The sequence below is a fragment of the Rhinatrema bivittatum genome, chromosome 2 (genome assembly GCF_901001135.1).
Source record: "Rhinatrema bivittatum chromosome 2, aRhiBiv1.1, whole genome shotgun sequence".
Lineage (NCBI taxonomy): Eukaryota > Metazoa > Chordata > Amphibia > Gymnophiona > Rhinatrematidae > Rhinatrema > Rhinatrema bivittatum.
The window spans coordinates 126695545-126713041 of record NC_042616.1 but is presented as its reverse complement, the minus strand read 5'-3'; the positions used below and the strand labels follow the sequence as shown (position 1 = coordinate 126713041).

At 42.5% G+C, this 17497-nt stretch overlaps 1 protein-coding gene across 8 annotated transcripts in view; it reads right to left on the bottom strand.

Annotated features, from left to right (window-relative positions):
• The window catches only part of ARHGAP12 (Rho GTPase activating protein 12), a 287089-nt gene that overhangs the window by 109772 nt on the left and 159820 nt on the right, over nt 1-17497 (bottom strand). For all 8 annotated transcript variants that reach the window (XM_029588589.1, XM_029588588.1, XM_029588591.1 and 5 more), the window contains one exon: nt 16881-16939. In XM_029588589.1, coding sequence (XP_029444449.1) covers nt 16881-16939 — 59 coding nt within the window. The remainder of the gene's footprint in view (nt 1-16880; nt 16940-17497) is intronic.

Below are 17497 nucleotides of genomic sequence, written 5' to 3'. Positions count from 1 at the left end.
ATACGGACTTACTGTAAGATGTCTAAGAGTATGTTTAAAAGTAATGATGGGTGTGGTGGCATGGTATGCCAGTAGAACACATTAAGTTGAAACAGTTGGTTTTAGTACATAGGCCTTTAAAGGCAGATATGCCATTGTGTATTAGCTCAACCTTAAAGATCTATCAATCTATCAGGTCTCTCTGCTCTAAAGGGTTAGATTTGCTTGATATGGCATCCATTTGGCTCTTAAGGCTACCACAAACTAGCAAAAGGACATTTGTAGTAGTTGGACTGATAATATGGAATTCCCTGCCAGACCTAAGATTTGAAAGGTGCATTTGCTCTTTAGAAAGCAAATAAAAGCTCTCCTCTTTCTTTAGGTATTTGGTACTGACTAATAAGGCAGCTGATTAATGGCTGCACATTTTGCTCAATTATTTAGCTCGAGAAATGAAGTACAACTGATTACTATGGCTAATAATTTTAGTATTTATTTTAGGAAAAAAATTCAACTGCAGGATGCTGCAATAATGGTAATTAGTTTCTAAAGAAAAAATTAGGCTAGAAGATGTTGCAGACTTGAATGCTTTATGTACTGTGATTATTTTATGCATGTTTTATTTGTAATCCGTCTAGTACAATGGATACAGTGGAATATGATTTTTTAAATACCATTTGTGAAAAGAACTTGACATGAGTTTGAAGAACTTACGAAAAAGCTTCAAGCATGGTGATCATTAAGCCAGAGCCTATAATTCGCTTACTATTCATTCTGAAGTGAGGTGAGAAATTTCAAATCCATTGACTCACAATGTTTGAAGAGAGGTTTCATGAGTTGAGCAAAGACTACACTGAAGTTCCAAGGCACTGGCGGTTTATAACACGCCAGGCCTTTCATGAACTTTGATACTAAAGGCCATATAGGAACCCTGCAATGGGCACTGAGAGGAACTGTAACTGACAATGTGCTGATGCCTAAAGTTAAGAGGAAGAACAGATATTAAAGCAAGTCTCTTGGGCCACAGGAGAAGGGATCCAACTGGCTTGTTCCACACAATGGCAAGAACTTCTACCACTTAACACTTTAGATCTTCTAGATGAATATTTTCTAGCTGAAATCAGCATGTCCTCCACCTCTTTAGGAAGGAGTAAGACTACTACTGTGTTCAACATCAGAGCCACTGTTTTCCTGTGTGATGAGTGTTGGAGACTTCTCAAATGGGATAGGAGACTGAATTGACAAGCAACAAGATATGGATATCACACTTTGCATGGCAAGGCCGGTTCTATGAGGATTATTCTCGCTTTGCACTGAAGGACCTTCAAGACAGTCCTGACAATGAGAGAACTTGACAGCTATGCACAGAGTAGACTGATGCTCCAGCATAGCACAAAAGGATCAGGAACTGATCTGTAGCTGTGCAGATGCATGAAGCAGAATTTCTCAATCTGCCTGTTATTCTCTGAGGTGAACAGGTCCATCACCAGCATATCCTGGCAACTGGACAAGTCATCTGCGACCTCTTGTTCAAAGGACCACTCTCATACAGTTTTAGTACTCTGCTGAGATGATACACCAACATATTCTTAATTCCTGGTAGGTTGGTTGATGGGAGACAGGTGTTGTGATGACCGGATCAGGACCAGATTCAAAGGGCTTCCTCAGAGACGGCATACAAGCTCATGCCTCCTTGCTTGTTCACAAGAATATGGCTATCCGGTGTCTGTCTAGATCAAGATTCTCTTTCACAAAAACAGGTGAGAAAATGCTCATATAGCATAACCGATGGCCCATAGCTCCAAAAGGCTGATTTGCAGGTGACTCATTGCTAGGGATCACTACCTTTGAGTTCATGTAGCACCAGTGTGCACTCCCCATTGCCTGTACATAGGATCACGGTGCACATGAAACACATAGCAAGCAATCCACAACTGAACAGATACAATTTTGTAAATTAGAGAGATTTGGTGGGATAATGGTTGATAAAGATAATCCCACTGGCTTCTAAGGCTCACTTCAAGACCCCACATGTGGATATCAGTCAGAGGGACTACATGCACCGCTGCAGCCAGTGCCAAGAAAAGCCAGGACTGACTTGCTGATGCTTGGCCCTGCTGTAGAAAGGAGCTTGCCAGGCCTATCAACATCCAAGTTCTCTTGATGAGAAGAAATTCCTTTTTCTGAAGTAAATCTATCCAGACTTACACACTCAATTCTTTTTCATGGGACTAGGTTGGACTTGAAGTTGACCTGGAAAGTCGGACTGGAGAAGACTGATGGTTGCTTTGAGGGACTCCAGGACTTCTGCTGGAGAAGGATCAGTCACCAATCAATCATCCAGATATGAGAATATGCAGCCTATCTGCTGACAGAGATGTGCGGTCATGACTGCTAGACATTTTGTAAACACTCTCAGGGACCCCAAGAGGCCAAAAGGAAGCACTTTATACTGGTAATGTATATCTTTCACCATGAACCTGAGGAACTTCTGGTGGTTGGGTTGAATGGGAAGGTGCACATGAGCTTCTTTCCTATACAGAGTACAAGTTCAATCCCTTGGTTGAATGAAGGGAAGAATAATCTGGAGTAAGTTCATTTTTAACCTCGAGACAATTTGTTCAGCTTTGGTAAGTCCAAGATAGGACTCAATTGTCCTGATTTCTTGGGGATTAAAAAATATTTGAAATAGAAATCCTGGCCACATTTCTGTGAAGATACAAGCTCAATCACCTTCTACTGAAGGAGGGATGCCACTTCCAGCTACAGATGAGTAGTCTGGGAGAGATTAGCACTGCTTTCATGGAAGTCTCTTGGCTCCAGATCCTGCTTTGCCTGTTGCTGTCTTCAGCTACCTGCCTGTTTCTGTTTCCAGTCCTGTACTCAGCCCAGCCTGGTTCCTATTACCACCGGAAGTCCTGGCGGCTGCCAGAACCCATGGGCTCAACCTATGGGGAACTGCAGCTGTCAAAGGTGAAGGCCATCCAGCCCATCCAGGCCTTCAGAGCAGTACAGACCATGACAGGAGGGAACAAAGTGGAAAGTGTGATGAGGAGTATGCACCCCCACCCCAGCTCACTTTCCCTTCGCTTACATCAGCCCCATAAACATACACCTCTTCCCACCTACCCACCCCAAAAATACAGGGGAGTAAGGAAGAGTTTGTGTCAAAATTAAAGGGAAGAGCATATCCCCCAACTCTTACCTTCCCATAACACAAGTACACCCCTTCTTCCCTGCTGTCACACACATACACATGTGAGAGGAAGTGGGAAACAGTGAGAGATGCAGTGTGGAAGAGGGAGAAAGTATACACTTGCACAGGGAGAAGAGGGAGAGAGTTGGGTCCCACCCTCTCCCCCAACATACACATTCTTCATTCACCTCCCAAACCTACTTAAACATCTCCAACACAAACACATTATTCCCACTCAGGTGGAAGGAGAGGGGTAAAACATGGAAAAATTGTACACAACCCCCCCCCCCCATATACTGCCCCCAACTCAACACATACTACCTACACCACCATATATATACACCCTTTGTAAGCCTTCTGACCCACACCCTTACTCATGCCTTCTCCACTGAATGCTACCCCCCCCAGACACACACACAAAGATGCCTACTCTTATTCCTTCACCCCCAACAGATCAAGCACAAAACACAGATAATGTGCACATCCAGGTCATGGTGTCACAAAATATTTTTTAATGCAATCACACTCTTTTTAGGGATTCCCTTAACATCCACGCTCACTCAGTCAACGGGGGGAAAAAAGGAGACAAAGTTGAGAATTCTCTAGTTCTCTCGCCACCTTTCCTTTCATTAAAGTTACTTGCCCCACCCAGCCAACCCTTCCATTTTCCACCTAGGTACAAATATGGAGTCTAGAGTGGCCAATCCACTGGAGGAGTTGGTGATTGAAGCAAGCAGGGGGGAGGTAGCCCCTAGTAAATGAATAAATCTCTGGTGTGAAAGTTTTTCTTTAGCAGTGATCAAATGTATACATTTGTTTTGTATTTTTAATCACAGAATCAGATAAGAGTTTGAAACCATTATTCTTATTGATAATTATCCCCTAAATGGAAAAGTGGGATTCCCTCTAACAAGTAAATACAAAGAAAAAATTTGAAAGACTTTTCCTCAGAAACTGCCAAGCCTTTCTCAATGTCCGAATCAACAGAGACTGACAAAGGTGAATTGGTATTTCTTTGGGAGCATGTAAGATATATTTCAAATTATATGTAGACCTTCTGCTATTCAAAGTCTAGATGTTAGCATTCCTATCAGAAACCAATCTCTAAGTGGGCACAACAGACAAGCTATATTATAAAGTCTAAAATCCCAAAATCCCATGCCACCAGCTTTATTAGGTATTATCAACTTCCAAATAGGAATTCTGCCCCACTTCCTTTTCCATATAAATCTTCTACAAATACCTTTTAAAATCTTAATATCTTTAATGAGTTACAAAATCGGAAGCATTTGAAACATACAGTAACTTAGGAGCCAATATTTTTATCTGTGCAATCCTACCCTGTAGAGATACCAGAAACTGCATCCAACCCAGAGTTTATCTTGAAGTAAAGGCTTCGCATTGTCATCTTACTATCTAGCAAGGTTTCTATGAATAAGCCCAAATATTTTATTATAGTGACTGCCCTTTTTAATGGAAAGGTTTGGCCAATATGCTTGCAAAGTCTGTGAAATATCCAGTGCTTCTGATTTATCCAAATTGTTTTAAACCAGAAAATTTCTCAAAAAGACCACCACTAATGCTCTGGGTAGCAATCGCAATGCATCAGACATCAGTATATCATATGCAAACAGCAAGGTTTTAGAGATTTTGCCCTTTCCTAATATACCTAAGATTTCCTGATCCATTTCCACCTTATAAACCAAAAGTTCTAACGTTAAAATAAGATAACCAAGGACACCTTTGCTGCGTACCTTTCTACAAGGTGAATGGCATCAATAGATAACCGTTAGCAAAGATCTGTTCAGTTGAATTTTAATATAGCAAGTTAATGCATCCTTGAAACTCAAACAAGAGCAAGAATATTTTTCAAATGGGACATGAGAGTATTGAATGTCTTTTTGTCATTAAAGCCAATCAATAGAGAGTCAGCTATTAGATCACTCTGACAGTTCCAATAATCACAGTAATTTGCATAAATTAACACTGGATCTACTATTATACACAAAACAAGTGATTTGGTGATACAATTTTAGGCAAGATATACTTTATTCTATTGGTTATTATTGGTAATTTTTATATTTTGATTTAATAACTATATAGGCCGATAGGAAGCTGGATTCATATGTTCTTTCCCCAATTTCCATACAACAGTGATAAATGCATTCCACAAGGTTTTAGGCATATATCTCAATCAGGTATCCTCTTAAAAAGTAGCCTCAAATCCTCTTGTATCTTGTCATTTAAGACCTTATAAACAGAAGCATTCAAACCATTAGGGTCTGGTGCCTTAAAAATAGTCAACATACCAATTTCCCTGGAAATTTCCAAATTAGAAAGCAGAGTTGTTTACCTGTAACAGGTGTTCTCCCAGTACAGCAGGATGTAGCCTTCACATATGAGAGACGTCACTGGACGGAGCCCTATCATGGAAAACTTTTCTGTCAAACTTTCTAGAACTTTTGACTGGCACACTGAGCATGCCATGATCCCTGTGTCCACAGGTGTCTCCCTTCGGTCTCGTTTGTAGCAAAAAGCACGAGCGAAAAAATAAAATAAACGTAAGCGGACCCAACTCCGCAGGGTGGCGGCTGGGTTTCATGAGGACTACATTCTGCTGTCCTGGGAGAACACCTGTTAAAGGTAAACAACTCTGCTTTCTCCCAGGACAAGCAGGATGGTAATCCTCACATAAGGGTGATTAGCAAGCTACAGGCTGACTCACATTACAACAGGCCAATAGCAAACAACTCGTGCAGCAGGCACAATAATTGGGGTGCTATTGGCAATGAGGCGGCAGCCTGAAATCACAGCAGGTGGTTGTGGAAGGAGTTGGGGATTATACTGGAGCAAAGTTTTTCAAGACAGATTGGCCAAAGGCAGAGTCTTGACGGACTTTGTCTAAACAGTAGAGGGCTGTGAATGTGTGAAGAGAGCTCCGTGTCGCAGCCTAGCAGATGTCGGCACTTGGTACTGAATAGTGTGCTCCCGATGTTGCCATGGACCTTACAAAATGTGCCTGCACTCACCCCTGGAGAGGAAGGCCTGCTTCCTCATAACAGAATTCGAGACAGTCTGCTAGCCAGTTGGAGTTTGTTTGCCCACTGGAACTTGCAGCTTGTCTTTGTCAAAGAACCAAAGAGTTGGGTGGATTTCCTGTGGAGTGCAGTGCGGTCTAGATAGAATGCAAGTGCACGCTTATATTCCAAGGTGTGCAAAACCTTCCCGCCCTAGTGAGAGAAGCCTTGGGAAGAGTGGGCAGACTATAGACTGAGTAAGATGAGAGGCTGTTTCCACCTTAAGAAGAAATTTAGGGTGAGTTCGGAGCACCACTCTGTCACGGAGGAACCTAGTGTCAGGTGAGTATGCAACAATGGCTTGTAACTCACTGACCCTTTTAGCAGAGGTGATGGCTACGAGGAAAGAATTTTCCATGTTAGAATTTTAATGTTATAGGAATGCAAAGGTTCGAACAGGGAACGCATGAGCCTTGTAAGCACTACATTTAGGCCCCATTCCGTAACCGGTGATCGTAGAGGAGGCTTAAGTTGTAGAAAACCCATGATAAGCTGACTCATAAGGGGTTGAGCCATTAACAGGGCATCCCCTACTCCCTGGTGGTATGCTGAGATGGAACAGAGGTGTACCCATGCGGAGGATGTCTGGGGACCAGAATCCGAAAGGTATCCTAGATAGCCTAATAGAGATGGAGTGGGGCAGGAAAAAGGGGCCAATACCTTTTTGTGCACGCCATTTGGTAAATCTTGCCCATTTCGAATGGTAAGATTTAAGTGTGGAAGGTCTTCGTGAAGCTACAAGTACCTGAGAATATCAGTGAGTCTGTGTTATGAGGTTGACCTGTGGGCAGGCGAATTGGTTCCTGGAGTAATAGGTTGGGAAGCATACTTGTTGAGGCCAGGACGGGGTTATGAGAATTATTGAAAATCTGTCCTGCTGTAGCTTCACGTGAGTTTTGGCTATGAGCGGTATTGGAAGAAACGCATATAGGAGGCCTTTGTTGCTGGGGCGAGCAAATGCATCCATGGCTATCGCATTTCGAAGCCTGTGTGGGAACAGAATCTGTCCACTCTGTGGTTCGATTTGGATGCAAGAGGTCGATGGTTGGTTGACCTCAGCGCTAGAAAATTTTGCTCGCTACACATGGAATCAGAGACCACTTGTGGGGATGGAGATATCGATTGAGATGGTCTGTTAGTATATTCAGTATGCCTATTGATAAGTGGCTCGGAGATGCATGGAGTGTGCAAGGGTCCATGCCCAGAACTGCGCAGCTTCCTGGCAGAGCAGATAAGAGACTGTCCTTCCATGTTTGTTCGAGTACCACATTGCCACTATGTTGTCTGTCTGTATTGACAAAGTTTTGTGTGAGAGGCAGTGTTTGAAGGCATTAAGGGCATAACGCATGGCTCGAAGCTCCAGGAAGTTGAACTGAGACTTTTCATGGAGCGGCGTCGACGCATTTTGGGTTTGGAGGGTATTGATACGAGCTCTCCAACCCAAGTTGAATATGATCTGAGGATTTGGTTACTGGATCGGTGATATGGATCAGGGACTAAAGCGGTTGAACAGCTTAGAGCCAATGAAAACTTAAAATCCACTGAGTTTTTATCATGGCTAGTCTGGCCATAGAAGTGACGTGGATCATGGAAACCATGTGGCCCAGCAATGGAAGAAATGATGGGCTGAGGCTATGGTGCATGCATGCAGAGATGTGGACAATTTGATAGGATATCTGCGCAGTTGTTGGGCAGGAAGGCTGTTGCGACTGTAGTGCCCAGAACTGCTCCATATGGGATTTATGGTAGTTGATCAGAATTCCCAGCCAAATGTAGTAGATTTATAATGAGTCTTGGAGAATTTAGAGCTCCTTGTTTGGATTGACTCCTTATTGGGCAGTCGTCCAGGTAAGGAAAAACATGTGAATGCTGTTCTTTGTAGATGAGCGCCAGTCACTGCTAGGCATTTGGTGAAATACACAAGTTGTCGAAGCTAGTTCAAATGGCAGAACTTGGTATTGAAAATGTTGACGACTCACTATGAAGCATATAGAAAGTCCAGAGAATAGAGGCAACCCCCTTGTTGTAGTAAGGAAAGCATGGTACCGAAAGACACCATTCTGAACTTTTCTTTCTGAAGAAATTTGAGATTTCTGAGGTCCAGGATGGGCAGAGGTCGCCTGTTTTCTTTCAAAGTAGGAAATAGCGGGATTAAAATCCTCTGCCTTGTTGCATCCGGGGAACAGTATCCCGAGCCCTGGTCCTCAGGGGGATGGACCGTTCTGTTCTCTGGCAAGGTTGAAAAATCCAGGAGCCTGCCCGACTGGCGGAGCTGGTGTGATCTGGATATCAGTTGGTCTCATGCGGGAGCGGTAGGAGGTCCTTCTAGCATCCCTCTTTGCTGTCCAAGAAACGTAGAGAGCTGTCGCAGGGTCTCTCGGTGGTCTTGCAATTGAGCCACTGTCTGTTGGACCTTGTGCACGAAGAGATTATCTGCAGTGCATGGCAGATCAGCTAGTTTATCTTGGACTTCGGGCTGTAAATCACGGGCTGTAAAGCCAGGTTTACCATCTAGCACTGAGTCCTGTTGCTGGCAATGGGAGGACATTTCGAAGCAATCACATGTTGCTCAAAGTTCATGTGGATGGCAGAGAGGTTCCCTTGGTGTGGTGTCAAATATAGCTGGTAAATAGCAATATGTGACACCAATATAGTTCTTGGGAGAAGTTACAACCTAGACCCTCCCGAAAACTTCTGGTCCTTTTTAGTGACCAGGTTGAAAGGGATGGTTTCAGACAAGTCCTTTACTTAGGTCTCGATGGGATCGGTGCAGAAGGGGGATTAGAGTACCCATCGCCCTTCCAGGATCCCGGGATAGGTATAGGGGTCCGTGGAGGGTCAGAAGGACATGTCGGCGTCAATGAATTAGGCTGTCGTTGGTAGGTGCCACGATGAGGTGGTGCCACAACAGTGTGAATATCAATGGCTTCGGTGTTAGTAGATTCCAGAAGGCATAGAGGACAGCCTGACAGATGAGGATGTCCAGCTCCTCCCTGGAAGCTGGTATAGGTAGCCCAGCTACAGGGGGAGACAGGCTAGGCATTACTGGCACTTCCACATGAATCTGTGGTGTCTTAGTACCTGGCACCGGTGTTGGTGGAGAACACCTCAGTGCCTCGGGTGCAGAAGAGGATGGAGACTTGTACCCAGGCCCCCTTCACAACTGGCTCAATGGACATTGATGCCGGTGCAGTATCAGTACTGGCACTGAACACGGAACCACGGCCATGCCGGCGATGTTTCCCGCTGTGCTCGGCCCGGTCATTCTCCAGCTCAGAGGAAGATGCCTTGACTGTCCCGGATGGCATTGGTGACGGACAGTCCCTGTGCCTCTACTGCTCCTGGCATTGTTTGTCGCCCAAGGATTACACGGGGTTCTGGTTTAGAACCCGAAGTATGGAGCGTTTTCTTTAATCTGGGGCATCAACTGCATCGGAGGCATGTACGGCACCAACGGCAGCCCTGGTGGCAACAGGACCCGTGAACGTCCCAATCCCCCTAGCCCCGATGGACCTGGTGGAAGATCGCAGCAAGGACACTCAGGGGCATCGTGGGGCAGACCAAGGGTTATAGACATAGGGAGAAGAGGGCCGCAATCCGGTTGGTAACCCGGAGGAACCGATAGTGAGGTAACAGGAACTGACCGGAAAGCAGGGCACAGTACTGCCCGAGCGTCGATGAAATGTACTCGAAGGACCCGTATAGGGAAATCATTTGTGAAGTAAAACTTCAAGTGTTTCCGTGAGGAAATATGAGAAAAATCTCAGAGAGCTCCTAAACATGAGGCAAACTGCAGTGTGGAAAAAAGAGACTGAAGGGAGACCCCTGTGGACACAGGGATCATGGCATGCTGGGCATGCTCAGTGTTCCAGTCAAAAGTTCGACAGAAAAGTTTTCCGTGATAGGGCTCCGTCCAATGTCACCCATATGTGAGGACTACCATCCTGCTTGTCCTGGGAGAAATAAGCTTAACCAAAATCTGTAAATCAGCATAAGAAAGGGCTGATGGGGGTCAAGTGATTATAGGCTGAAAAGGCATACATGATCCCAGGAGCTCTGTTTCATTTCACTTTCAAAATCTTTCTGGTCTCTACTCACTATTAAATTGTATCTGTCTTTGAAGATGATCATTTCTTACCTCATGCGACTTTTATTACATGGACAATTTTGAAGTGAAGAAATCCAAAGAAATGGTTGCAAAAACAAGGAAAGCAACCACTGAAACAAAGCGGGAGAGATCTGTGGTGAGAAAAAAAAAAAAGAGCAACTGGTGCTTATGTCTGATAAAGTGGCAAAACACCTCACCAAGTATATGACAGCTGTATTTGAAATTTTGCAAGCTTGCCCTATCTACTACAGAGGAATTTCAAGAAACAGCATACAAAGGATCACTGAAAATGAAATCAAGCAAGGAGAACATAATATCGAGATGGTGGATTTACAGGCCAAATTGTGTTACCTATAAAAAGTAATGTTTTGCTTGTGGAGCAGATTGATGACCAAGAAAACTGCAGTCGCCGGAAAATTAGATTTACTGGAATTCCTGAAACAATCAAAGATCGGGAACTAACGAATCTATGGGAATATATAATTCCTGAAAAACTGGACCTACCACCTGAATAGATGCCTATACATTTTGAAAGAGTACATTGATTGGGGCCCCGGCTAGACAATCATAGTGGCTAATACATTGAAATTGCTGTCTTTTTTTTTTTTATAATTCTTTATTTATAATTTCCAATGACTAACACCTTGGGTTTTAAAATTAAAAATTGTTTTTTGTTTTTTTTTTTTTGAGTCTTTTGCCAAGTCCGGAAAAACTTGAACTTTCAAGCCCAGAAAGCTTTCAGATCTATATTGAAAGAATCTTTTAAATATCCATTCTTTATCTGTCTCCAAGAGGAATGACAATAAGTGTAGCCGGCGTGACCTGTTTGCTCAAAGAGCTTTCAATAATATTAGTCACATCCATTTGAGGTTCTAATGTTGAACAAATCTGTCCCCCATGTAATTCTTCAATTCCCCTTTTAAAGGGCGATATGTAGTAAATCCTTGATATTAAAGGCAACGTCTGTTTGGGTATTTTAAGGATTTCTAAAAGATACCTCTTCCACATATCCCTTGATGCAATTAAGGAATTTATTGGAAAATTTATAAGACAAATATTTTTTGCCTGTGCCTGGTTCTCAATGGATTCCATTTTCATCTTCACACTTAAATTTTCTTTTATGATCGAATACTGAACATCTTTAATCGTATTTATTTCCTTTTCACATTCTCACTTTCTTCATGGTTTTCCTTTATCTCCTTTTCTACCTTAGTCATACGATCTTCCAAACCATTTAGGACTTCAACCATAGGTTTCAGTTGACTAGCAACATTTCCATTTAACAAATAGCGTCCCAAATTGCATCCAAAGTAATTAGAGTAGGTCTCACCAGCTCGACGACTTACGGCTGAATCCTGCTGGTTGTAGCTCCATTTTGTTGCTGGACATTTGGCTGTTTAAGCTCTTCACCAGTTCTTCCTGTCGTTGGGGGGGGCCTTCCGTTAGGGCTCACTCCCTTTTCTCGGGCCTTAGCAATGCTGCTTGCTTCCAACGAAGCCCGCTCCCAAGGTAAGCTTGAGGTTCTAGCCTCGGCCAGATTGGCCGGGGAACACCATTCTTCTGGGAACAGATGTTTGTAGCTCTGGGGAAGCATCAAGTACTTCTTCCTCCTGGTTACTTCCCAGCAAGCCCATTCCCAGAATCTCTGAGACTCGCCGTATGTGTGAATCCATCGGGCCCGTCACAGTAGGTAACTGTAGTTCATGTTCTTTAGCTCTCAGTTTACACGTGGAGTGCGGCATGGTTAAGGAAATCTGGACCCGCGGAGCCATTCCAAGTGTGTCTTACCAGCTCGCAGCCATCTTCTGAAATTGCTTTTTTGACTCCTGCAGCACACTGAGCCAACAGACAGAATGTTAGGAATTATTAGGAAGGGAATGGTGAATAACAGAAAATGTCATAGTGCCTCTGTATTGCTCCATGGTGAGATCGCACCTTGAGTACTATGTACAGTTCTGTTCAATGCATTTCGAATAAAGATATAGTTGCGATGGAGAAGGTATAGAGAAGGGCAACCAAAATGATAAAGGGATGGAACAGCTCCACTATGAGGAAAGGCTAAAGAGGTTAGGGCTGTTCAGCTTGGAGAAGAGACAGCTGAGGGGGGATATGATAGAGGTCTTTAAGATCATGAGAGGTCTTGAACGAGTAGATGTGACTCGGTTATTTACACTTTTGAATAAAAGAAGAAGGACTAGGGGGCATTCCATGAAGTTAGCAAGTAGCACATTTAAGACTAATCGGAGACAATTCTTTTTCACTCAATGCACTATTAAGCTCTGAAATTTGTTGCCAGAGGATGTGGTTAGTGCAGTTAGTGTTGCTGGGTTTAAAAAAAGGTTTGGATAAGTTCTTGGAGGAGAAGTCAATTAACTACTATTAATCAAGTTGACTTAGGGAATATAGCATCTGCTATTACTGGCATCAGTAGCATGGGTTCTTCTTAGTGTTTGGGTACTTGCCAGGTTCTTGAAGCCTGGTTTGGTCACTGCTGGAAACAGGATGCTGGGCTTGATGGACCCCTAGTCCAACCCAGTATGGCAATTTCTTATGTTCTTAAAACAAGCTTAGACCTGTAATTGCATGCATTTTGAACTATGCTGGCAAGATAACACATTTTCAAGAATATCGCACCATGAGATAGCTAGACTGTGGTGAGTACAAGGTACTTATGTTCTAAGATGTCTCAACTGAAACTGCAGCACAAGGAAGAGAATTACCCCACATTGTACACAATTGTAGAAGAACGGTATAAAGTTTACACTCCGATATCCTGCCCGATTGTGGGTTTTTCACACTGAAGAGCATAAATATTTTCAACACTGCAGCCAAAGTCAAACAATTTAAGGAAACAATGGATAAAGAGGTTTAAAGCTATTTGGTCAAAATCATTGATTTGATTTTTTTTTTTTACAAGGTGAACACAGAAAATACATGATTTGGTGACTTTACTGAAAAGTGTTGGATTATCCTTCTCTTAACAGTCTGAGACCAGATTGATGGTAATATACAGAAAGCAAGGGAAATGTTGGCTTTTTCTCTTCTTTTTAAAAATGTATTTAAAGGTTTTTCTATACAGACATTCGTAGGGTAACATATCGGTTACCAAGGAACATGAAATACAGCAAAAGTGCTTTAGAGAGAAATAGACCAAATAATGGTAACAATAATGAAAAATACATTGTTTGCACAATCACAATACATTGTTTGCACAATCACTCAGTATGCACAATCCATTTTGTGCATACTGTTGCGGTAAGTAGCGGTCATGACAGTTTTGTTTTTTTCTTGCACAGACTGTGCTGTTAATGATGAGCAGAGGTCAGGAATAAAACTCTGCCACATATACACACACAAGATACATAGTCCAGGCCATGTATCTTGTTTGTGTATGCCGATAGTAGGAAAAAATGGATGCTCATAGATTGAGCGTCTGTTTTCCCAACCCGCTTGACAACCACCTCTCTTGTGCGCCCAATGCCAAGGAAGCACTAGGGACGCACAAATTTTCCCTAGAGCCTCCTTTTTTGTGCGACCCCTAATTTACATATTGTATCACGTGCCCAGGAGAGGTGGCTGGGCATGCATTTGGAAAACAGGCGCTCAACACTGAGCACCCATTTTCTGCAGACAAATATTGATTGCATCAGCCCCTAAATACTACCTTTTGTGGATTAACACAGCAAACCACAGCTTAGATGTACCAAAAGCATAGTAAACCTGTGACACCTACTTTCTTTTCAACTTTTTTTTTTTATGTTTATTCTGAGGTTCCTGATTAGACAAGTGCATTTCCTAGAGGAATGCAATACCACATTCCAAATTTTGGAGATATTTAAACACTTTCTATTTTTTTTTTTAATAGGTGTGCCAAGTCCTGCAACATTCCACGATACAAACCACAAGACAAAGCAAAGTTTCTTTAAGAATACATAGACAAAATCCTACATACATGTAAGTAATCAAGCATACCACGTTTCAATATACCATTTGTTTTTTCATGTTTATTTCTTAGGAAGCAAAGAAAATGGTCTTAATTTAGTGAAAATATGCTTGCATTGATATTTTTAGTTTGTTCATATTAAAAAAAATATCTGAATTAAAAAAAAGTCAAAACAGAAGATGCAAATTAAAAACACTTTGCCTGAATGCTCCTGGTAAACCAACTTAAAAACAAATCAATGCACTGTTACAGTTCAATGCAGAAAGCTAGCTTTTTAAACTTTTATTAATCTCTCTTTTCTGCATTAATAAAAAATGGAAAAGTCTTAAGTAATTCATATATCAATATAGCATAGATGGAGCCATTGTTACTAAGAGATAAAATAAGTCAGATCCCAATATGAGAAGCAAAATACCAAAACAAATAAGGTAATGTCAGAATATATGAAATAGTACCATGGGAGGAGGAGAAAAGAAAAACAGCTCCCATTTATAGGGGCCGATGTAATAAAAGCTGCGATGAAACAGGCACAAGTTGTGAGCACGGGTTTTGATCACTGCATGTGGCTGAAGCTGGTGCCTCCATGGGATGTAAAAAAAAAAAGAAAAGTTTTTGAAAATGATTTGTGCGCATAGATCTGCACACAAAGAAATTCGGCTACATACACTCAATAAGGTGCTGTGTATCGCTGCATCTGTGCCGATTATCCGTGCACAAATCCACACATAAAAGCAAATGTAGCAAGCGACCAGGTCTCTTTAGTGAAATTATGACCATGGAATAGGAGGAAAGCATATATTTCTACTAACTGTGGACTGCAGAAAACATGGCAATTATATTATGGGTGATAATTCAAATAGCATGGCAGCCACGACCTCAGTCACCTGCCAAACCTTCCGCTGCTGTAATCTGTTGGCAAAGCCGCAGGACATACCACAGCATCAAGAACAGCTGGACACAATCAGAAATCTCCATAGTAACGCCAGAGCTGCACCAACACACAACCACACCAACACAATCAATGGAATAAACGGCCCCCAAGTCAGAACTGTTACTTAACTCGTGTCCTGACCATGCAAGCTAAAAACCCCACATTAAAAAAAGCCACACTAGCATTTTCCCCTTCTAGCACAACTCCCTGCATTGTCTGTGAATAGATAATTGCTTCCTTTGCATGCCATTAGCATGCACTCAAGCACTGAAACATCTCAAAGAATAGATACAATATCCCACAGCTAGAAACCGAATAAATCCGGCTGCTGGATTTGGAAAAAATGTCCTTAATCTCTCCACTGTGAGAAAAAGTTCTCAACATGCACAAAATGTAAAAGCATGATGGCTCCCACAGCTGTAGGAACAGGACATGATCAAGCTTCAACCAAGTAGCCACCTGAATTTCGCTCACTCAACATGGCCATGCTAACTGCGAGGCAGCCGCCATTACCTTTTATGTAGCACATTTATCACTGTCCAGACTTAAAATGTGCAACCGTCTGCACTTCCTCAAATATACGAGAACTTCCCCGGAGTCAGATCCTCAGTTGGGCTGGGCATATCAAAGAAACACACATTTCTGCAGGCAAGATCGGAGCAGATTGGAGAGAACGCCTTCCGGTGGTCAGATACCCGCAGGGAAAAATCCTGAAAGATCAATATTTTTTGGTTTTCAAAATGCAGGTGTCTCTGCTTCCAGAAGTGCTGTAGTATCTCCACCTTCACAGCATAATTCCAGATCTTGGCAATTACCACTCATGGTTTATGATCAGCCACCGGTTTGGGGCCCAGCTGATGCGTGCGCTCAGTGAGACCAGTCAGTGCCACAGACCCAAAGGCAACCACTGTCATGAGCACTCAGGCATCCAACCTTGCGTTCGAGTGCCCCAGTGTCATCTTCTACCACTGCGACAAGGCCTTCCACCCAGTCCACGTGCTGCCCAAACTCCAAGAGTGAGGAACGAATCTCCATTATTTGCTCCAGAATTTGGGTAAGTTTGGCATCAAGCGCCACCACTATCGCCACAGTGACTTTCTCTTCAGTGGATGCCTCCGCAGGAGCTGCTGATGATTCAGGCCCACTCGCCTCTATCTTGGCATCCGGGCCCGCGGCTTGTCTTGGTCCTTCTTCGTGACTTTGGTTGCCTTGTAGTTTGCAAAAGGATACAAATAAATTCACCTTGGAAGTTCAGGAGCAAGAGAGCTTTACCTAGGTTCGCAAAGTGGTCAGGTAAGCACAGTAAAAATGCAGAATTGAGTGACGGCTAGAGATCTATCTCCGCATAGCCTATTGAATTCACCACATCACGTGACCTCAGATCAAATCATCAGTCACGTCCGGTCACTCATACTGTCTCCCAAATTATTGCAGAACAGCTCATAACATCAAATTCTGAAGAACAATCCAACTCTCAGTGACATATTACATACAGACAAACTGGAAAAAAAAAATTCCATCACAAAGTTGCAAAAATTTGAAATGAAAAATCATGCTGACACTTGGAAAATGCATACATAAATTCTATACATTGCAGAGATAGGCTAATATTGTAAATATCCAAATATAATTAAACGCATACTTACCGAACTTTTTTCCCATTTTCGGTAATTTTTGTGACATTTAATACTCCATATTTTTCCTCCTGCCATACAGAACATGACAAGTCACCAACCATATTACCTACTCACTTAAACACATTCCACTCATTAACACCGTGAATTCAGATCAAATTAAGCTATTTCGATTAAAGGAAAAAAATGTTGCATGTGCTTGTATACAGGAGCAACAAGGGTACCTTTACAAATATCAAATGAAAAGTGTGATCATGCAAGCAATTTCTGACATCCAAATCAAATACAGAATCATATTTCTCATAGGATCTCACGCTTCTAAAACAGATTAGCTTATCCAAACCTATATCTTTTTATCCTATTTCCACTTCTGCTGCCTATTTGCCCTCGTCTCTCTCTCACATGGTCTCTTAATGAATGCATCAAAAACTGAGGTGACTATTGTCCCAGTGATTCTGCACACGTCTTATCCTTCAAGATGTGTTTCCTTTGACTCGTCTATTTCTTTAACTCCCAAAATATTGCTGAAGGTCAAACTATGTTACTATGCAAGTTTTTGGGGTGGGCTGTGAACAGTGGTGCTTGCTCAGCAATGAATAAAAATGAAGGGGCCATTGTCTTGAGTGGAG